The 21,956-nt window shown below is 41.8% G+C and overlaps 1 protein-coding gene across 1 annotated transcript; it reads left to right on the top strand.

The window, feature by feature from the left end:
* Nucleotides 1-1,105: 1,105 nt before the first annotated feature.
* Nucleotides 1,106-20,955, top strand: ube2e2 (ubiquitin-conjugating enzyme E2E 2). The gene is made up of 6 exons (XM_028424674.1): nt 1,106-1,296; nt 2,366-2,549; nt 3,811-3,861; nt 17,337-17,469; nt 19,526-19,673; nt 20,120-20,955. The coding sequence occupies exons 2-6, from the start codon at nt 2,374-2,376 to the stop codon at nt 20,215-20,217; spliced, it is 606 nt and encodes a 201-aa protein (XP_028280475.1). The 5' UTR covers nt 1,106-1,296; nt 2,366-2,373; the 3' UTR covers nt 20,218-20,955.
* Nucleotides 20,956-21,956: the final 1,001 nt, after the last annotated feature.

Here is a 21,956-nt window from a genome sequence, read left to right as displayed (position 1 = left end):
ACCCCACTCACCCACACTGTCATGACACATTCTGACTGAAATGCCGCTTAATGACAGTCATGATGAAGGAACTACATGCACGGATTGACACCTTTGGAACTTTAAATTGTAATGATGACAATTATTAAAACATCTGCCGAATGCCAGAAAACCTGATCATTCTTTTACAAGGACGGACACCTGAAAACTTTAAGGACTGGACTTCTCATCCTGTGCTGCCACACAAAAACAGCTGATTCATCTGAGGAGACACTTACTAAAGAAAAACAACTAAAAAGCATCATGCCAGTTTGAAAATAAGGTCTTGAATGTAGATGTAATGGAAACAGGCCTATATAATAAACGCTGTATTGAAACAGAGGGTATTTTGTGCTAAGTCGAGGCTTCTGTTTGAATGAATGGACATAGGCATGACTCTAATGTCAACATGGGACATAACACTGTATCTAGAAATCACTGGGTAACTCAGATTAAAAGCATGACTTTTACGATTGGTGATGTTGCCTCAAATAAAATTTGAATTGTCACATTTATCAAGTTACATTTGATTCTCTCAGCCTAATTTACAGCTCAATTTAGAAATCATTAACATTCAGGGTCATGGAACAGGGACACTTGCACAAAAAAGCCATTTATACTACATGGAACATTGCAGATGTGTGTCTACCTGCCTTAGCAGTCTGATGCCACTTTGTGGCGAGCCAAAAAATGTGGAGTGACCAGAAATGTAGGATACTGTTGTTTGTTCTGCAGAGGGTTTGATAACACACAGGTGGTACCCTCAGGGCTGGGGTGTTCAGTTCCTCTCACATCTGATAAAGCATTACAGCAGAAATATATTTACAGGCTGGCTGTTTGGGTCATGTCAACAACCACTGATCATTAAGGACTGAAGTTTGGTTGGCATGCAGTTCTTCTCTTTTAGATCTCCTAGTCCTAAAGTGTGTATCAATATAGGAGGGGGGTCCTTTCATGACATACAGACAATAGCTTACTTTCTACAGGATTGTCGTCATTGATTTCCATTTCTAAGACATAAGGCCTTTATCTCCTTGGCCCCGCGCGTGAAGGCTACATCTGCCAATGCAGCCCACGTGCGCGAGCAGTGCGCGCAGAGCGTGAGCGCGCACGGAGGCGGTCCGGGCTGCTCGCTTTTCTGTAATATCTTTTCTGCTGCTGCTACCTCCAGTTAAATAGCAAGGACGCGGGAGCGAGCGGGCGGCCGTGTGAGGATATACTTTTTCGGTATTTTGGGATTACAACGCGGAACTGCAGCATCGACGGTCCAGCCGCCAGGTAAGACTGTACCCGCGTCCAGATCTGCGCAAAGTAAGTAAATGTCCCGTGAAAAGTGGCGTTTTCCAGCGGAGAAGAAGGAGGAGGAGGAGGAGGAGGACAGGAGAGGAAGGCGGAGGAGGGGGAGGTGGATGTGTGTGGGACGAGCCTCCCTTTGTGCCGAAGCAGGGTCACCGCTCTTCAACGCACAATGTGGACACTCGGCGAGGATCCGCACATTCCCCCCGCGCCGCTGCGCTGGCCCTGCTGCTGACCGTCCTCCATCAGACCCCCTTCCCCTCTCCGCCGAGCCGTTGGCTGTTCCGGACGAGTCCGGCAGAAACGCCTTCCTCTATGCGTATTTCCATTTAGTTCCAAACACGGAGGCCTGCTCAGTGTGTCCCCTCTTTTTAAACACCCTCGGCGGTACCGTCCGCCTCCCCGGCCTTCAGACGTTAGCTAGCTCCGGTTTACGGCGGCTCGGTTTCAGCCCCCCCCCCCTGTCGACCCCTATTGTGTGTTTCAACCTCTCAAATGTTGACCTCCCTGGTTTGACTAGGATGACACACAAAGCGTTAACTTGCATGTGCTGTTATTTTGGGAGGAATAAATGGGCAGACATCGACCCGACCGGGTTTGGACCGGGTCGGATGTCCTTATCATCGCCGTGAGACACCCCCCGCCCGCCGGCCCCTCAGCTAACACATAGCTGTTGGTGTTGTTATGACATTACAGACATTTAAGCGCTATTAACGGTGAACAGAATGCTTGTTGTCTAATGTTCAGGGGTCCTGTCTGACCTGTCATGGATGCTGTTTGTGTTACTTGTTGACACAGAGTTTCTGTTGATTCGCTCCTTATTATCTAGTATTGGTTGAAAAGAAAACGCAAACATCAGTGTTAAAGAGCCCTGCTGTATGTTATGTTTATGTAAGTGCTTCATTAGGTTATTGTTCTCTGCCTAACCATGGTGATGGTTATGCACCCAGCTCCCCTTAGATTAACACTTTGGGGATGAATTCCAAATCAAAGGGAATCTGAGACCTGTGTACATGTTTAGCTATGGCCTGATTGAATGTTTTGCCCTCAGGGCCCACGATGTCCAGCGAAGTGCAGAGACCGGATGACAGCCCCAGCACAAGTGGGGGCAGCTCAGACATCGAACAAAGGGAATCAGTACCGCCTGAACAGGAGCGAGAGCAAGCACAGCCCAAAAAGAAGGAGACCAAGATCTCAAGCAAAACCGCTGCTAAACTTTCAACTAGTGCCAAGAGGTAAGAAGGAAAACAGGGGACACTGTGGGGCTGTTCATCTGAAGGCCTCTTGTGCCAGGAGGGGAGTGTGAAGTTATATAAAAAGGCTACAGACCCAGAGGCATTGTCATTTCAAACATCCACGCTATTCACTGTGACGCTAAACCCACAGAAATTCACACAGCTCAGCACTGAAGTGTCACCGCTGTCATTTGAAAGAGATATTCCCATTCCAGCCAGTGAGTCTGAATGGATCCGCCTCATGCTCTGCAGCACCAGCGCTCACCTCCACCAGTCTTCCAAAAAAGACAGGCGATGAGCGCATTATGCAACTGGTTGAGCAAAGAGTTGGCTGATGCTACCGGAGTCTTTTTTTATATCAGTGACCCATGCTATGAGCATCTCCCTTTTGTGTAGTCTGAGAGCACCCCCTCAACGAGGGGCCTTCAGCCCAGCACGAGCTGGGCACCGCTAGCTTGAGCACCCTGTTTATACTTCGGTGGCAGCGTTTGGACTCAGGTACACTTCACGGTCACTGAGTCACTTTTATATGAACTTGCTGAATATGATCAAAAGTGTTGTATTTATCCTCTTGCTTGAATTGTATTTGTGTGCAAACAGATCACCTACTCCACACACTTACACAGATGTTGTATTTAAGCTGCAATCTTTATTTTACCTCTCATGTAAACAACAAAAACACAAGACACATTAATGAACCCAGCTGGAGAGAAATGCCTTTTAACTTTTTAAAATCTAAAGTTGCCAAGACAACACAGTTAATCACAGACATAATCTGAAAAAGCTCTGTGTGTATATTCTCTGTGTGTCTAGCCCTTATTGTGCTGTTTTCATAGACTCTATAGTTCAGGACAGTAAGCCTGCACTTATTAAACATGTGACAGAAGTGTCACCTCGAAGGATAATTGACAGGTAGATAAGTTGACTCAGTCCAACACTCACATGCAAGAGGAACAGGCACTTAGGTGTGTGGAAGATGTTTAAACTGATAGGAGAGTTGCTACTTGCCAAGGAAGCCAGATCATAACACTACAAATGAAGTTACCCATCTTCGTATGTGTAGTCCACTAGAGGAGGGTCTATGTATGTTTCCTGGATATATGTGGAAAAAGGTGCACAAGTATCATTCAGCAGTCAGACACTTTGAGTTCAACTGTGCATCCATAACCAGTTTGCAACTGAAACATATGCTCTGAAACACTAAATAAAATAATGAGACCAATGTCATTCACATTTTAACGGTAACATGTTTCTTTTCCAGGATTCAGAAGGAGCTTGCAGAAATAACACTAGACCCACCTCCAAACTGCAGGTAAGGATATGTTACAGTCAGAGCTGTTGTAATGACCCATTAGACCCAAATGTGCTCCTTATGTGGAGGTTCCCTGTTCCACATTGTTGTTTGTGTTTTCGTTTGAGAGTAATCTCGGGTGTATTAGAGTTCTTGTGGTCAATTCTGCTGCCGCATGATGCACACTGCAGCCACTGTAGCAGCCTAACGGATGACTGTGTTATGAAATGGTGGAAAATGAGTGGCAGCATGACTTTAAAACCTGCGTCGATCCCTGTGTGGTCGCCCCCCCCTCCCTCACTGTGCTGGGGATTTACCACAGACAATGGTTATTGTGTGCAACTGCTGCGGCTCTGAGCCCTTTGCCTTTGAGGAAGAGATATATGTCGCGAGCGAGTGGCAAGCCACATGCGTTTCAGTCTCTGTGGACACTACAAAAGACATTCCTTTGGGACGTGGTTTGGGAGCCAGCTATTATTAACCTAAATAATACGAACTGACAGCGTCACTGATAATAGCTGTTTATTACACCACAGTCATTACTCTGTGAATCAGCACTCCACTGCAAATTATGAAGGAAAATGGAATCCAGTGTTCGTTGAGGACACTTGTGGGAGATGTTTTCTGGCCATTTTGGATTGGCTATATTCGCTCATAGACACCTGCTTAAAATGATTAAGGCAAACCGCTTCGTATGACTCATCTGGCCATTTGAAATTACTACACCCTAGACAGCCTTGTTTACTGTGTGAATTAATCACCCCTGCTGGGTCTAATCAGAACCCCACCATTATTAATGATAAACATTGAGCTAACCTTTTCATTTCAGCTCACAGCCCAGCTTTGTTATTGTACTGGAGGCTGAAAGAGATGTTGTTTTCCTCGAGGACTCTTAATCTATTTTAAATCCCCCTCCCCAAAAAACTAGGTTGGCTCACATGGAGGATTTAGCTTTAGGACACGAGTAAGTCATTTAAAAGTAAAATAATTGCTAGCGGAAATTTCACAGTCATTGTCTTAGTGGGGGAAGTAGTTGCCTGGGAAACAATTAAGCTTCTTCGGGATAATCCTTTTCTGTGTGTGTCCTCTTGCTGTGCTTCCAAATGATGCCGAAACCTTATAATGTCTTTTTCTGTGATCAAATAGATTAGCCCTCTGTTAACAATGCGGAGGGTCAGACGCATCAAAAGCTACATTTCACATGCATGTGATCATGGCACCATTTACATTCTTGCATGAAAGAGCGCGCGCCGCAGTGCCAGCCTCCTCATTTGTATGCCACACACTCCTCGCTCCTGGCCAGGTTAGCCTGAAAGGTTATTCATTTCATTCCCCGCTACAAATGGAGTCACACACTGTCGGCCCTCCTTCAGGAGCCAAGCTCAGAGTTGTGTTTAAGAGATTCACTCTGGGTGCTTTTGACAAATGTGTGTTCAGGGCAGTTGCTGTATGTCGTCTCATCTGTCTCTCTCCTCTTTGTCCTGTCCAGAGAGAATTGGCCCCTTTCTATGCTGTACTTACAAAATCTGCAGTCTCCTTCGTATCACTTTCGATCCGTAAGCCGTCGTGGCACTGAAAGTGATCACACAGCGTTTCTCTGCCAAGAGTCTGAATTTATCATTTAACACAGTGGAACTGCTGAGGATCTAATTTGGTGAAACATCTGTGTCAGGAGGTGCACACTTGATAAGTGTAATAAAACACCCACACCTTTTCTTCAAGCATCTTCAAGCATTTAATGGGCGCAGTGGCGCAGTGGGATAGCAGGGTTGTCCAATAACCGGAAGGTTGGTGGTTCAATCCCAACTCCTCCCTAGTCACTGTTGTGTGTTCTTGGGCAAGACACTTCACCCTAGCCTGTGGCGCGCCTTGCTAGTCATTGTATGACACTGCTTGTGCAGCAGCCGTAACGAATTTCCCTCTGGGATTAATACAGTATCTAAAATAAAAATAAATAAAAATAAAAATCCATTTATGGTTACTGATGACCCTCAGCTGCTTTTAATACTCGGTCTCTCTGTCTGTGCTGATAAATCAAACTCCCACAAATATTAAGCGTATTAATGCTTAAGTTGTTTAAAGAATTATTATTTCTATGCGTGAATAGTTCTGTCAGACTTTAACTATGATGTCAGCAGCATGTATTTAAATTTGTCTCCAAGCTTTATCTCACTCTCGACTTTGTGACAGTCTGTTTGTCACCTTGGCAGTTGTCATGCATCAAATGAACAGGAACATGGTGGAGCCCAAGAGGATTTGACATGGCAATTATTCTCACTGTCACACACACTTCAAGTATATTGTTCAAGCAGCTTGTGCTTTTTACACCCATTGAAGCACATGAAGCGGCAAAAATGAGGCTTTCTTTCCAGGAGGATGTACAAATATTACAGTGATCTAATTGGCAATAAACCTCAGATATGCTAACAGATAAACAGGTCTATTAGTGTTACTGGAAGACTGCTACTTTGGAACACTGGAACTAGTGTTCCAAAGGCATGTTTTAATTAAACATACTAAGTGTTGAGCCTTTCCACAGACTGTACAAAGGTTGCTGACACCTGGGTGTTTTTCTTTATTAACTTAGTTCTTTTTTTCTTGATCATTGCAGTTTTTGGTGTAATCGCAGTGTGTAAAAATCACCAACTCACATGTGTTTGTATAAACACATTGGTGTGAAACCAATGAATATTTAACTTTCTTTGGACTCATGCCCATTGCCGCCCATCCCTAAGAGGTGCAAGACCTTATATTGGCCTAAATTATGAGCTCAGTGACTTAACACAACATAAGTGAAACAATACAGTTCAGAGGGTGAAGTGAGTTGAATCTTCTTAGCCCTGTGTGAGATGAATGTTATTGTCATTATCACTTTGTTGTGAATCAAAGTGATAATGACACTGAATGAACACTGTGTAAGTATTAAGCCCAGCTTCAAGGTGTGCTGATGTTATGAAAGTGTGCCAGAAAGTATCACTACCATTTGGAGCTGGAGCTAAATTTTTATGGAGTTTTATCTTGTGTGAAAGCTAAAACTTTATGTCTCTCTAAGACGATATCACCAACGTTGATTCATTCTGCTTCATCTGCTGAATCACATCTCATCTCTCCCACATCTTCCTCCTCTGCTCATTCCAAAGGCTTTTTGTCATACAAAATGCTCCTTTCTGCTTCTTATCACTTGTATCGTCATCATTTGCATTGAACCCCTCCAATTGTTGGCTGCATTTGTTGTTGCAGTGAGTTGTCACTGTTTGTTCCTCGGCTGGTTGATATGCAGTCAGCTCCCTCTGAAAATAAGTGTTCAAAAAGCTGTAGTTCTCACAGATGAACAGAAATATACTTTGATGATCCAGTGGAGTGAGAGCCAAACAATGTTTAGCTGTGTAAGACGTAATAGTAAATGTTTTTGTGTCAGTCCAGACTTAAAGAAACATTTTTTCAAAGCAGCTTTTATTGTTGAGTAATGTTCAGCAGCAGATTAACCTGTTGCTGAGGAGATATCTATTTCTCCTCAGCTCAGAAAGATGAAATGAAATGTAGTTGATGCACTTGGAGTAACAATAAGCTGCTTGTGTTATATTGCTGCTAGTCATCCATCCATCCATCCATTTTCTGAACCCTTGTCCTTGTCCTTGTCACTTTAGAGCAAATATTTGGCACTTGATTGGTTGGAGCACCTTTTAATGTTAGGGCATAAAGATAATCTATGATAAACCAAAGAAACCCTTTGTGAGCCACAGACATGAAGGTCTTATATATGAATGTTTTTTCTTGTTAATCTAAATTACTGACCACCTCAAATGTCACTCCTTTTGCACTGATGTGGAATAGCTGTATTGCAAGACTGACTTTGGAACAAATACTCTTCTTTCGTCCGTACGTTGCCTAAAACAGAGCTGTCACTGCCTGATTATGATGTCATGCAAGTTGTAGGAAAAGTTTCCCTTTTGTGCAGTATTACATGCTTTGCTGACTTGACACATCTCCATCATCATCACACACAAACAAGGCTCTCTTTATTGTAGGTCCTGTCCTCTAATTCTCTCCTCGCTGATGGCATCATCTTCATATCTTGCACTGGCAGCGTATTAGTTTTGTGCTGTGCCTCCTGGGGGAATATGTGAGGGACACAGCCAGCATCATTTTTCACAGCCTTACCATTAAGCTCAGCAGGGAGGGCTTTTCCATATTCATGAAGAGAAGGAAGGCAGAGGGACTGGGGCTGGAGGAGCATGAGAGGTTCAATACCTCCTGGGTAGCACCGTAGGAGCAGTGATGAATTACGATGGGCAGGATTTTGGGGCGTGATGACAATGTTCAAGTAAACACACCTTGTCACTGTCAATAGAAAAATGATCCCCTGCCCCATCCAGTGACCTTGTTATGCATTTCTTCAATGTGTCTGCCACGCTGACACAGAGACACTTCATCTGATGGAGATCATTCACAATGTGAGAGATTAGTTCAGAATCAAACGAGGAAAAAAAGCAGAAAAGCTATTCTTTCTGTTGATGTCTGTTTTAGTTTGACAAGCTTACATTAAAATTAAAAAGGGCAACACAGGTGGAATATAGGGATAGTGCTTAGAAAAGGAAACTATTTTTTCACACTGTGCCATATCAGATCTCTAAATATTAAGATTAATTAAGATTAAGATTAAGAAAACCTTTGTTTGTCCCACAATAGGGAAATTGCATTTTTGCAACAGCAGATACAGAAAACAAAATATAAGAGAAGAAACATCTGAATGTTTAGGAGTTTTCTTAAAGCCACAAAGTTCAGAAAATGTTTGCAGCCTGTTTTTGCTTAATGTAAACCGTAGTATGTTTTTAAATTAATTGAAATGTTCTGTAAAGTAACACTTAGATGCCAGCTTGAAGAGCAGAAGGCTGTTATAGTGTACAAATATATATAGTGCCAGGCTGGGCTCTGCTTTGTTGTGGTCACCATTCTCTAAGTACACCTATGCATCTGCTGAAAATGATTTTGAGCAGATGTTGCAGAAGTTGTGAATGGACAAGAAATAAGACTCCTCACAGAACAAAGGTAACATATGCTCTCAGTCTGACACAGGCTGCGGTTTAATTTATCCCTAATGTTTTCTACTGTGGCACTTATTTGACAGCCAAGACAGCCAGCCTTGATTCATGTGTGTCATTGAATTTTTAATGTCCTCATTTGTGAGGTAGTTTTGTGGCAAACATTTGTCCACAGTGTTTTAATGGGTTTGTAGAACATGAAGCATGGCATGTGGACATTTTGTTGCAGTGCTGCCATTACAGCACCAGTTTCACAGAAGCACTTTAGGTCACTGAGAGTGACATGGCATGAAGAATCTTTTGGCAGGTAAGCAACTACGGTAACTCACAAGTAAACAATCACTCTGAGATCCTATTACCCCTGTGACTGGGATGTCAGAACATAATGGATTTCCCTCTGAGGTCACAACTTTTAGCTCCTGCCAAGGTTTAAGTGTCTTAATGAGCTATTTGCAGTTTGAGGGATAACATTCCTGATGGTTGTAAGAAAAATAATAAGCGGTTAATAATGTCCTAAATGCTGGGCCTTTTCTGTCTGCTGATTTGTTAAACTGAGAGGTTTTCTACATACAGACCTGAGGGGATAGACCATCATGGCTGTCGGGCTGTCGCAGACCTTTCAGCTCAGTTTCTTCTGTTCACTGACCTTGTGATCAGTCCATTCTCTGCCACAAGACCAAATGGCTGACCAGAGTGCTTCTAAGGAGGAAGGCTGTAGTGACCTTCTGTAGTTACGGCTAAAGAGATTTTAGCAAGATTGCTCTGAAATTAAAAATATTTTTAATAATGTTTTGTTTTTCAAATTGTGCATTTTGTGGGTCACACAGTCCTTATTTCAGGAACTAAATCCTTTTATTAATAGCTGACATTGTGTCGTCTTTGCTAGGTACAAGCGTTATTGTTTCCTTTTATGCAAACCCTGTGTATTAGGGTAATGATATGTGCTGTGCATTATTAATTTTTATACAGGGGCCAACATTTGCACCACATCAGATGCTGGCTTCCTCAGCACAGAGGAGAGAGAAGTGCTTACCCTACCGAAATCTGTGTTCCTCAGAAGCATCTTGCAAAATTGGAAAGCAAATCTGAGGATACTACACAGATCCCCTGCTTTATTTACAGCTCTGTTAGCATGACTTTAAACCCCAGCCAGGGCAGACTTCCTGAGTGAAAGGCCAGTTCTCTAAGTCTCTCTTTCGAGGTATACTTCCCAAGCTCGATGTTGACTGCTGTTTAGATAGATTAAGCTTAGCATGTGAGGATTTCTCCCCGTGGAAATAAAATTGTATTATTCCTTTCCACTTAGATAGTATGAATCCACCTACTCAACCATTCCCTTGTTTCTGGAAAAACCTTCTGGTCAGTAATTGCAGTATTCATTGTGAAGATTAACAATAAAGGGCTTGATTAAAAAACAAACCATGTCATTTGAGACAATAAAGACAAGGGAACAGAGGAAGGAGGTGTCACCTCGGCTGCTGAGCAGCACAGTAATTGGTCTTGTGCTCTTTCACGGCTGGAGGGAAAGAAAATTGCTTCATTAAAGTCTCTCTTCTGATAACCGCAGCAGCCACACTGAAGATAGAAAAGCAGATCCTAAGTGAATGACGGTGCTGTTAAGAATAAAGTGCCTGCTGGGAATGTGCTGGAATGGTGAAAAATGGAGATAATGGCTTTATTTGTGCTTTGCAGTATACAAGTTTCAAAACACACTGATTCACATTCATTGGCTGGGTTACTGACTGTTTAATCATCAGCTCTTAGTGCAGTTTTTGGTGCAGACAGCCTGTAGCCTGTCTACGGCTCTTTCTGTGACAAAAAATGTGTGATGTTATGGTTGCATGTTTTCTTGAACTTACTTGTTGTGGTTTATAAAAGTAACATTGCAAATAGTTCACTTCAATTTGTAGATAGGAAAGGTGGCTGTGTAGTTTTTGTTTCAGTGAACATGTGTGGTTATAGGAAATGTAAAGTACTTCTCATAGGAGCTAAAATCCTCTAGGCATCTTTCTGTCATCAGCATCAGAAATAGTTTATTAATCTCAGGGGAAATTGCTTCTGACCACGTTTGGAGAAAATGGAAAATTGTGTAAATGTTTCTAGACGTGGAAGTAAACAAAGATTTGGTTTCCTCACAAAGACTGAAATTTCACAGATTACCCAACATCAGAACTTTTCACTTCAGAGTTTCATGTTTCATTTTTGTGTGTGGGTGTGTGTCGGCTATCAGCAAAGGCCTGACTTACTATGAAAATATACAGTATACCAGCTCAGTTTAGTTGCTGACACACAGCAGAGCTGTTTGATCTTGTAAAAACTCGTATCATTAGCTAACCTTCTCAGCTTAGCTCATTTCTTTTGTCTATTTGAGCGCACTGTAGGAGTGACAGCTTTTTTCATGTGAGGAAGTAAAATACTGCGTAATGTGTGACGGCTCAGCTTGTGTTTCTGGACTTCTAGAAAGTGCCAAAACAAAGTGCAGCTCTTTGTGCATCTCACATTGGGCTGACTCCAAACAGTAAATGCAAAATTAAGAAAAGTCCCTGTGTGCTTGTGAACACTCACCCAGCTGAGCTCCACTTGCACAATTCTCATTTTGCCCTTTTTGGATTATAGTAGAATCTGGGGCTACCAAGATGGTGATATCACAGAAGCTTATGTTTTTACAGTTTACATAGTTATTAGACAGACTCCCATAGATTGATTTGTTTTTTTTATTTTGTTTATTGTTTTGACTCACCTCCAAGCACGCACATACACTTTGCTCTGCTGTTTGGTTGCAGCAAAACTATTCTTAAATAGCAGTTGTGTTTGGTTGTCTTGGTTGTCGGCTTATTGTGGTCTCATTTTTATTTTGGATATCTGAAAAATGGAAAATCTTTAATTTTCCAACCTGAAATGACATGTTCTTACCTCATGAAGTCAAAAGCCTGTCATGGCTTCCATCATTTTTCATCAGCTAAACCTGATCCCTGTTGTCTGTGGGAATTTACTTTGGGTGACAATAACCATGAGGTGGGGTAGTGATTTTTTTTTTATCATTAGCTCAGTTCTCACACTGCAAGATAAAGATTATCTTTTGGTAATGGCACCAATCTGCAGACTGCTCCATCTATGGAACAAGGTTGTATGGGTGATTAAATGGCACTCGCATACCAGGTTGTGTCATGGGAACAAAAAAGGTCATTCAGTATGGAAATGATTACTGCTGTGTGTGGTTATGTGGTATAGTGCTGATAAGTTCTCAGCAACTAAGAATTAAATGTGAACCTGTGCTGCAGTGCCCTCTTCATACACCACAGAGCGTAGAATTCTAATGTTCTTGCACAGAAAACTGTATGTCAGGCCCTCTCAGCCTTGTGCACACCGATGAGGTTTTTGTTGAGCTGAATCATGGAACAAGATCAGTGTGAGATGCAATTACTCCTTCTTCACTCTGTGCTTTCACTCTGTGCATATAGTGAATACATCTGTGTATGAGTGACTAGTTGTGTCATATTATGAAAGTCGAAAGTCGATCTATAGTTAAACACTATTTCGGTGCACTGTTGTGGAGGAAGCAGCCCAGCTGTCAGAGTGGGCTCCTACATGACTGTAATCTCAGAGGACAGGGCAGCAGCAAGATTCTCACAGACACCCGCGCATTAATGTATCCCAGGCCCCTGAAACAAATGACCCAAATACTCACTGAATCAAGGCATTTGGCTGACAATGCACTGCAGATGTACTGTTTTTTTTTACACTACAACTATTGTTATTTCAGCCTAGAGCAACGTCCTGAAACAGCTCTATTACAGTGGTTATCATCATGTATTTGTGCAGAACAGATCTTTATGCTGGAAGAAATAAGCAGGAGGTGCTGTTTATCTGTCGCACTCTGTTTCAGAGGTAGATGTTTGATTATTATGTTGGTTTGTTCATGCTTGATTCATGGATGGAAGACTAAATCCTAATAAACACAAATGGTTTGACTAAGCTAAGCAGGCAGCACCAAGGACTGATCTTGCACTTTTTCCTCTCTGAAGTATTTTCACCCAGATGTGCTCTTGGCTACTAAACTTTGGCATTTGGTCATTTTTAATGGGTAGCTGGCATAATTTGGTCGGTGTGATTATAAGTGTAGCATCCGGCTCTAATCTGCACTTGATGCCGAGTTAGATTAAGTGGTTGGACATGGGTATTGATCAGTTCCAATCACCAGACTGAACTGAAACCGCAGTACCACATCTATGTTAGTACAGGTACGAGTGTATGGTATAGTACGTTTACATTTTCCTGATAAGTGCAGTTATTCAATTTGATTTATGAATAGATTTGCTACTTTGTCTTTAGGTGACATGACATTGACATTTTCCTGAAAAAGTCAATGGTATATTCAGAATGTATTGTTCCATCAATGATGCTATGCTGGCCTAGATGCTGCAAAACAGGCCCAAACTAAGTCACTATAATAAACAGATGGTTTTTATACACGAATGCAGCATTTCATTTCTCTAGCAGCTTCAAAGGGAATTGCAATTTAAAACAAATGATTTGCAATAAAAATAACAGTAAGCTTTTCTGGATGTATATTCAGACATATGCCTTCGGACAAATGTTGAGACTGAATCCTAATCCTCTATCAAATGACCATTGTTTATATACAGACGTGGCATTTATCTGTTCCCGCTCCAATGAACTCAGTGATTTTGTTCCCTTTGATGTCTCCCTGTAAGTAAATACAACAACTGATTGTCATCTTGGCCACAGACTCCAGCAGTCTACATTCAAGCAGGCCTTATTTGTTCTTTATTTGGAGTTGACTGAAGGATATTTGAAGTTATAAAGAGAACCTCAGGCATTGGTTATGTACTGTAAGCTTTATGAGTAGGGCATATGTTATTAGACAGGAGAACCTTATAAAAATATGAGCACATTGGTTTAAAGTTGCACTTTCATAGCTGAAATGTATGCCATAATTACCTACCAATTACTGTAAATTGAATGTGTCAGCTAGAGAACATAACATTTAGCACAGCTATGAACCAGGGTCAGGGAATCATAAGCCTCTTAATTCCTGACATTACCACACATTAATTACAGTTTACTTAATGGAATTTGGTGCAAATACTCCAATCTGCAGATGTCTCAGTTTGAGCTTCTTGCAATGGCCACAAGGCGTACCTCTTCCAAAACTAGTAGTTGACTGAGGACAGATTCTGAATGAGCTGGCCGTAAACCAGCTGAACAAAGCGCCGCAGGAACACCCAAGCCGACAGGGGGAGGAGGTCTCTAAGCAACGGCCAGCAGTGGCATGCACATTCATCTATTGACTTAGCCTTTAGCCACAGCCCTTGTGCAGTTGTCAGATCCCCTACAGCTATCTCGCTCATGAGTGAGGACCTCTGCCATGCCCACTCATCTCTATCTCCCATCATCTTCTTATTATCATGCTACAGTCTCATCAGCCTCAAAAGAAGTAACTATCTGCCCCTGTGAGGCTCCTTGTCGGCTGTTTCTTTCACCATGGTGTCAAGGAAGCTTAAGAACAGTGACGCTGTAATGGAAGTGTTATCTTCAAGTGTGTGTGTCTGTAGCACAGAAATAAAAGCTTCGGTTTCACAGAGGGAAAGATTTTCCTGAGCAAGGAAAATGCTCCAGCTTATGAGTTATAGTAACAGCTGGAAACAAAACACTGTATAGAGCAGTGAAGCTCTGTCATCAGCTGTGTTTGAAAAGACCTGCAATATTTATCAATCAATCAGATTAACACAGTGTAATTACAGCCAACGAAAGGACCTGCAATCAAAAACCACAGACTGAGTTAGGATGGATACAATGACCTGGTCATCTGACTGCATCTATGTGGTTTGATAACAGTTAAAATCAGTCTCATCAGTCTGGGCACAGGGTGTTAAGATTTAAATTACCCAGTGTATGATGTAAAAAAAAACTAATCAAGTCTCTTTTATTATCATCTTCCCGAAAATATTTGATATTTGTAAGGATTCAGCTACAAATGATTACAATAATCAAACTAAAGATATGAATGAAGATTTCAATTCTGATAGATCTTCCTAAATTCTTTTCCTTTTGTGTCCATGTGTTCCAGCCTGTCTTCTTCAAACAACAAAAATTAAAAGTTTGATATTGGTATCCAACTCTAATCGGTTTTTGCTCCCATTTGTTGGGAGTAGTCATGACATGTAATGACTCCAGCTCAGATTGGCGGTGGTAAACGACAGGTGGACATGCTAATTTTAGCCCCTCCATCTGTAAATACAGCAACTCTTTGCCTTCTCAGCCTCAAATATTACCTGTCTATAAATATAGACAGTAAAAGATTTGAAAAGTGTTTTTTTTAAGTGTGTATTCTTTAAATGACAGTGTTTGTGTACTGCAGATTCTATGAATTTTGGCTGTAACACAGACCAGTCTGCTGGCAGTGGGAAAGAACTTTTTAGTAGGTTTCCACATGGAAGATATGCATATATGCACTAGGTTAGTGTACAAAGGGTGTAACATCTGCTTCTGCTTTTGTTGTTTTTCATGGGAATTGTTTTTGCAAATTTGGTAACTTGCACTGAGATGCAAAATATGTCTATTATGCTTTGGCCTTTAAATGAGCGCAACATCCATGAGACCTGTGTGCATGACCGCATCTGCAGCTGCTGTCAGAGAAGTCCTGTGCAGAGGACGTCTTTAGTCAAGCACAGACCATCAAGTAGGTCATTGACTGGGCTGATCTATGGAAACATGATGTCTCGCCTGGACGCCCACTCAGTTTGCATTAAATCATGATGGAAACACTGAATTCTTCTGCTGTAACAAAATAACACAACAAAGGTGTGCAGGGACAGCTGAACATGATGAGTAGCAGTTTGTCATGTGCTCTGACCTCACATTGTTATAACAGGTCAATACTGCTGGATATCAGCTGTCAACATCTGTCTCTGTCAGACTATAAATCTTTCTATTTGAGGTCATTTCCTTTACTTGTTGCTGTGTCCGAACAAAGGTGTTTGGAAGAGAAATAGAACTTGCAGCTTGGGGCTGATTTGGTGTGTTTCGGAAGAATTTGAAGGACCTTTAGAGCGTTTAAGACCAGAGGTCAGTGACTGAAAATGAGACATTTTCAGTCACTGACCTTCAGACCTGTCACTTTTAGTCACTGTGGTGTGTTTGCACGAATATAATGACCTGCCCTGCTATGGAACAGCCTAATGGCTGCTGGTACAGCAGTTTAGCAGTATAACAGCTATAAAAAGCATAAAAAGTAAAACAAAATAATAGAATTCACTTATTTGCGTATTTGACTGGTGACAGGTGTCAATCACAACTTCCTAGTTGTACTGGAGTCCCAGATTTGTCTTTACAGAATCTTGTTAGTGCTTTAATTGAGTTTTTTGTGTTGATTCTGTTTTTTCAGTTAAGAAAAAGTAAGTAAGTAAATTGTGATGAAATGTTGTGGTTTGGTATCAGTAATTTGGGATGCTGAACAGGCAACAGAATGTATGTCTTGACATTAACCAGCATGATTCATGCACATCTATTGATTTAGTTATCCGTACATATAAAGACAGAGAGGGAGAGAGCGAGAGAGAGATTTATCTATTGATTTTATTGTCTTGTTGCAGGGAAAAACACACAGAAGGAAGAATTTCTTATCAGCAGAGTATTCAGATCTAATTCCCCGGTGAAGAAGTAATCATAATGAGCTAATTAACGAGGGCTTATGAGAGGGGGGACAGCGTGGAACAGTGGCAAAGTAGATTAGTGGAGTTTTGCTTGTGTTGACACTAAAGGAGGAAGGAAATTTCACATTTCTATTTATAGACAGTGATCTGTCATGGGGGGGGGGGTGCTTAAAACCACATGCTGCTTTTAACAATTTGCTGTTTGACGCTATTACAAAGGAAACAGTGGTCTCAGATTAAGTAAAGGTGTAAGTAAAAGCAAAACCTCTGTGTGTCTGCAGTTCACACACACATCAGCCAGAACCTAAGAAGGGGCGTTAACACCGTCCCTGGTAACTATATGGAATCGGCGGGATTGTTCATTGTCCCGGGCTTTGTGATCTGGACATTGTTCTGGTCCCTGCCTGGCTCTCTGCCAGATCAGGTTCTTACCACAAATAACAGTGGGGGAGGGAACGCTTAATATGGAAATAGCATTAATTACAGAGCCTATACAGCAGATGTGACCTTCAGCCTTCACTCACAGAATACTCATCTCATGAACAACAAAAAATCTCAAAACAATTATTCATGCCTAGTAGCTCTTTTATTATGATGTTAAAGACTTTTGGCTGTGCTGAACTCTGGTACATGCAGGATCAGTAGTGTGTGTCAGAAATACTTAGTTTCCAGGAAATCTAGTAGTCTTAGCTTCAGTGTTTTACAAATCTTCAGGATGTTGGTTCCTAACCCTTCCCTGATTAACATAATAACACGTCTTTTGTTTTAATTTTTTCAGTGCTGGCCCGAAAGGAGACAACATCTACGAGTGGAGGTCGACCATCCTGGGGCCCCCAGGCTCTGTGTATGAGGGAGGGGTCTTCTTCCTGGACATCGCCTTCACCCCAGACTACCCCTTCAAACCCCCCAAGGTCAGCAGCCTGCAAACATAAATGTCTAGATGTTTGACTCATTTTCAATCTTAAACTGAACCTAAGTTTGAAGTGGCCACATATGCTTTCATCATTCACTCACAGTTGCGTTATATTTTAGTGCAGGTCTTTTAAATATATGGACTACCCACAGGCGACACAGAAAACACTTTTGATTGTAATACCTCATATATCCATCCATTAATATTTCCAGATGTAAAGCGCTTATCGCTTTCTGATGACAGCAGCCGAAGACTGTCAGCAGATTATTTTATTTGATTATTATTTTATTTAAGAAGGGAATGTTGTCTCTCTGTATGAAATGGAACAGGGGTAGAACAGTAGGAAATTCTGTGGCACCTCTGAGCAAACAGTAGCTGAAACACCCATTGCAAGCTAGCATCATTCAACGTGCTCCAAGAGACGGATTATAATGATGGTTCAGATTATAATTGTTGTATAAGTGTTCCTGTACGACTTGCTACAGTAGAATCTTACACAAAACCATCTTGCAGGTGTTGAAGTTAGGAGTTAGACATTGTCCATTAAGTTACCTGCCAATTATTAGTGTAAAAGTGCCTGTAATTTCCAAAGCCTTTCCTTAGGGACCTCCCAGATGGTTCTGTGGAGAAAAAACATCTGGAGTATCAAGTTAATGATGATATGTTTTTATATTGACACTGTGAAGCAGGATTTAGCAGGTAGAAAATAGAATAGAAAATCACTTAAGATGATCAATGTGACCCAAAGCTTGCTTTGCACTCTGCACAGAATTTGTATGGATGAAGTGCTGCTGACATTGTGGATCACGTTGACCTGTGGATCATCTTTCCTGTTTAATGCTGTGTTGTCTGCTGAGTTCTGGTGATGTTGACTGGATGTTGTGGGACAATCTCTTCTGTAGTGCAGTGCACCCAATTACCCTTCATTTTCTCTCCCTCTTTTAGTTATGCACACTCCTCCCCATGCTTGCTCGCCCCCCCATCTTTCTCACTCTGTGTGCTGTGTAACCACCAGCTCTGTTTGACAGCAGACTCAAAACAAATCCACAGGCTCGCGGCCCAGCTTTCTCTAGCCAGAGGGGCTTGAGTGTTTCCGCCCCCTTCAATACCTCCTACCCTTCCAACACTTTGTGATCTGCAGCCAACAACCCCCCTAACCACACACACAAACCAAACACTTCGGCCTGTAGCTGCCATACACTCCCTCACCATAGAAATGGTCCTGAGAAGCTCTGAATGCCTGAACCGGCTCAAAATGCTTGAAACTGGAGTCCTCTCACTTGGGCTGACAGCTTTGCCAGACGGATGTGTGTGTTTCTGAACCAGTGCCAGCCGAGGAGTGCCCTGTCTGCTGAGGTAGCTGTGAGGTGGGGAGGGTTGGTTATTTAGAATGTCCTGCCCTCTGTGTGATTTTTCTTTTTTTTGCCAGTGCTCATTAGTAGTTTCTTCTGGAGGGTCAGGGTCAATAGGGCCAGATGTTTGTGATTAGAGCAGCAGGGCAGGTGTCAGGAACCAAAATATGTCAAGCTCACATCTGAGGCCAGACAGCAGACATGGTTGGAGGTCGTTACCTTGTTGAGCGGATTTTACAAGAGAAGTGTGTTGCACTGCATGTTAGGGCTCAGTGTTGGAAGGTGTTGTAGGGGGAGGCTTACTCAGACAGTTAAAGGAACTGATTTACATTTGGGGTGCAGAGATCAGTGTTTAAGACAACAACAGAGCTGTTATTGTTGTGTGGTTTTACACTATGCTGCCCTCTGTTGGTCAGGACTAAGTAGTAAAAAAATCATGGAAAGTCTGGACACGATGATACATGGTGTAAAAACATACAAGTAAAATCATTTTTATTTAGATACACTCTGTATCTGGGTCATCCTGTACCCGTATCGAACAATGTAAGCCATTATGCACCAGTGTTAATGTGAATGAAGGAGAAAAGAGGTGAAACGCTGCAGGTGCTTTTAGTTGTCTTGTGCATCACATGTTATCACTATCAAGAAGTTGCACAGCAAATGATCATTCTTTCCCTAACAGCACTGTGCTTGCACCTGCAGGTAACTTTTCGTACGAGGATTTATCACTGTAACATCAACAGCCAGGGGGTGATCTGTCTGGACATCCTGAAGGACAACTGGAGCCCTGCCCTCACCATCTCCAAGGTGCTGCTGTCCATCTGCTCCCTGCTCACAGACTGTAACCCAGGTAAGAAGATCTTTATGCCTTTTCTTATCAGGAAACGTCTGAGTTAAGTAGATAACAGCATTCTTTCTGATGTTTGTAGCAGCAACCAACCCAGTGCATTCTGGGTTTTGAAGTGTGGTATACCACAACCTGTTGTCTCTGCTCCTGTAGCATCATTATATGGTCTTTTCAGCTACAAAGTATCACGTCAAGTAGAACTATTGAAATGCAGGACTTGCTGTAAATGAACTTGTGGTATTGGTAAGTTTCCGTCAGTAAGGAGCGAAGGAAGTGCTCAGTTGTTTTGAAATGTATTTTCTCCCTCTGCCTGGGAGGGGGAAATCATTGCTTTCTCACAGCTGAGAGCGAGTGAATTATTGCACTTATTACTTACATTTTATATGTAAAGTCTATATTATAATTGACACCCTTCTTATTTCTCTCTCCCCTTGTCTGTACATTTGCAGCTGACCCTCTGGTGGGAAGCATTGCCACACAGTACCTGACCAACAGAACAGAGCATGACAGAATAGCCAAACAATGGACAAAGAGATACGCCACATAGACTCCTGACAGCGAAGCTCCCCCTCCTTTACCTCCCTCATCCTTCACTGAACCTCTCTCTACCTCTCTCACCCTAAGTCTGTCAAAGCACACTCACTAAGTGCAACAGTTTACCTTTCCTCCTCTTGTCCTCGTCCTCCTACTCTTCTTCTTCCTCCTCCTGCCCCCCCCCATTTTATCTACCTTTTCTGTGTAAAAACAAAACAAACAAAAAAAAACAAAAATGTCTTTTTTGTTCCTTGTTGACTTGAAAGCTTCTTTTTTATACAAAGAGTAGATTGGGATTTTTATTTTCCAATATCTGAATGTTGGAAGTATTGTATTGGAGAAAAAAACACAGAATATTATAATTATCATACACATTGTCCTTCAGCTATACAGTATGTATTCTCATTTTCTTAGTGGCACCTGGAACAAACATGCAGAAGATGCTTTTACTTTGTTCTCCTCATTTTGTCTTTCTTTTTGTATTTGTCATCAATATGGTATCTGCATGGAACAGGAAGGTTTGCATCAGTGGATCTTTATGCTTTTTAACTTCCTCTGATTTTGTTTGTACTGTATGTATTTTTTCAAAGGCTTTTGAGGCAGACCACAAAAGTATAGGTTTGCCTGTGAAAGAGGCAGGACTTGTATATTTACTGGCTACCCACCATCTCTGCAGTTGCAGAGTGGTTTGTTGTGCACTTGTATTACTGAAGCACCCAATAAAACACACTGTGGTTGGCTTGTGAGAAAATGCTCAGTGCTCAGTCTTTGTCCTTGGTCTCACACATAAAACACACACACACACGCCTGATTAGAAACCTTTACAGTCAGAAACGTGAGCCCATGCACACTGTCCCTATCTGCCCAGCAGGGTGTGGTGTGATATCTTGTAGGTTTATTACCTGCATCATTGAGGTTGAGGGTTTTGTGTCCCTCATGAATGGATTGCAATAAAAGGTTATAGATTCATAGACCCTTTGGAAGGTCTTGTTTTGTAAGTAGTTTTTGGAGGGTTGGCTCCAGTTGACAGCTTGCAGGTTAAGACAACATATCAACCCTGAAGTACCAAAAACAGTTCCTCTGTTGGCCATTTGATGACAGCTTCAAAAGTAAGGCAATTCTCATAGACTTCCATGTTAACAGGTCCAAATTTAAAGCAAAAAATGAACATGCTTAATCAGGAGTCTTTGGTATCATATTACTCATTCAGCCCCAGCAGTAAGCCAAGTCTTTCAGAGGACTCAGATGAGAAACACCCACTGAATCCTGCAGACTTTGTCACCACCCGGGTTCCCCTGTCATGCAAACAGTCAAACTTACGGAGGATTAAAACTACTAAAAAACAACACAGTACATGGATATGTTCGGGCGTTGAGCCCAGTCCAGTTTATTGGAAAACTGGAGGCAGCCATTGTTGTGAGCCTGTTTGCCATTGTAGGGGCAGGGTATGTATACAGTTACACTTTATAAAATAGTAATAATAATAATAAAATAGTTTATGTGACTGTTTTGTAAAAGTTTATGCATAAATGTTTTAGGAAAAGCTCCCTTTGTTTGACAGAATGTTCCTGAGCTGCAGAGCTTTGATTCAAGGTGTTAAACAGAAAAGACAGACTTCCTGGACAAACCTTTGCAGACCGACTTCATCACAACACCATTATAAATGATTACACAGCAAAGACTTAACTTCACAAAAGCTAATTATTATTTATTGTTTTTGTTTGTTTATTGTTTATTTATTTTTACAGGTTT

Source organism: Parambassis ranga, chromosome 16 (genome assembly GCF_900634625.1).
Source record: "Parambassis ranga chromosome 16, fParRan2.1, whole genome shotgun sequence".
NCBI lineage: Eukaryota > Metazoa > Chordata > Actinopteri > Ambassidae > Parambassis > Parambassis ranga.
Note: the sequence above shows the minus strand (reverse complement) of the source record. Positions and strands in the feature narration are given on the sequence as shown.

Coding starts and splice junctions, on each gene's coding strand:
- ube2e2 (XM_028424674.1), top strand. CDS start 2,374: ATGTCCAGCGAAGTGCAGAGACCGGATGACAGCCCCAGCACAAGTGGG. Junction 17,470..19,525: donor ACCCCTTCAAACCCCCCAAG/GTCAGCAGCCTG, acceptor TTGCACCTGCAG/GTAACTTTTCGTACGAGGAT. Junction 19,674..20,119: donor GCTCACAGACTGTAACCCAG/GTAAGAAGATCT, acceptor GTACATTTGCAG/CTGACCCTCTGGTGGGAAGC.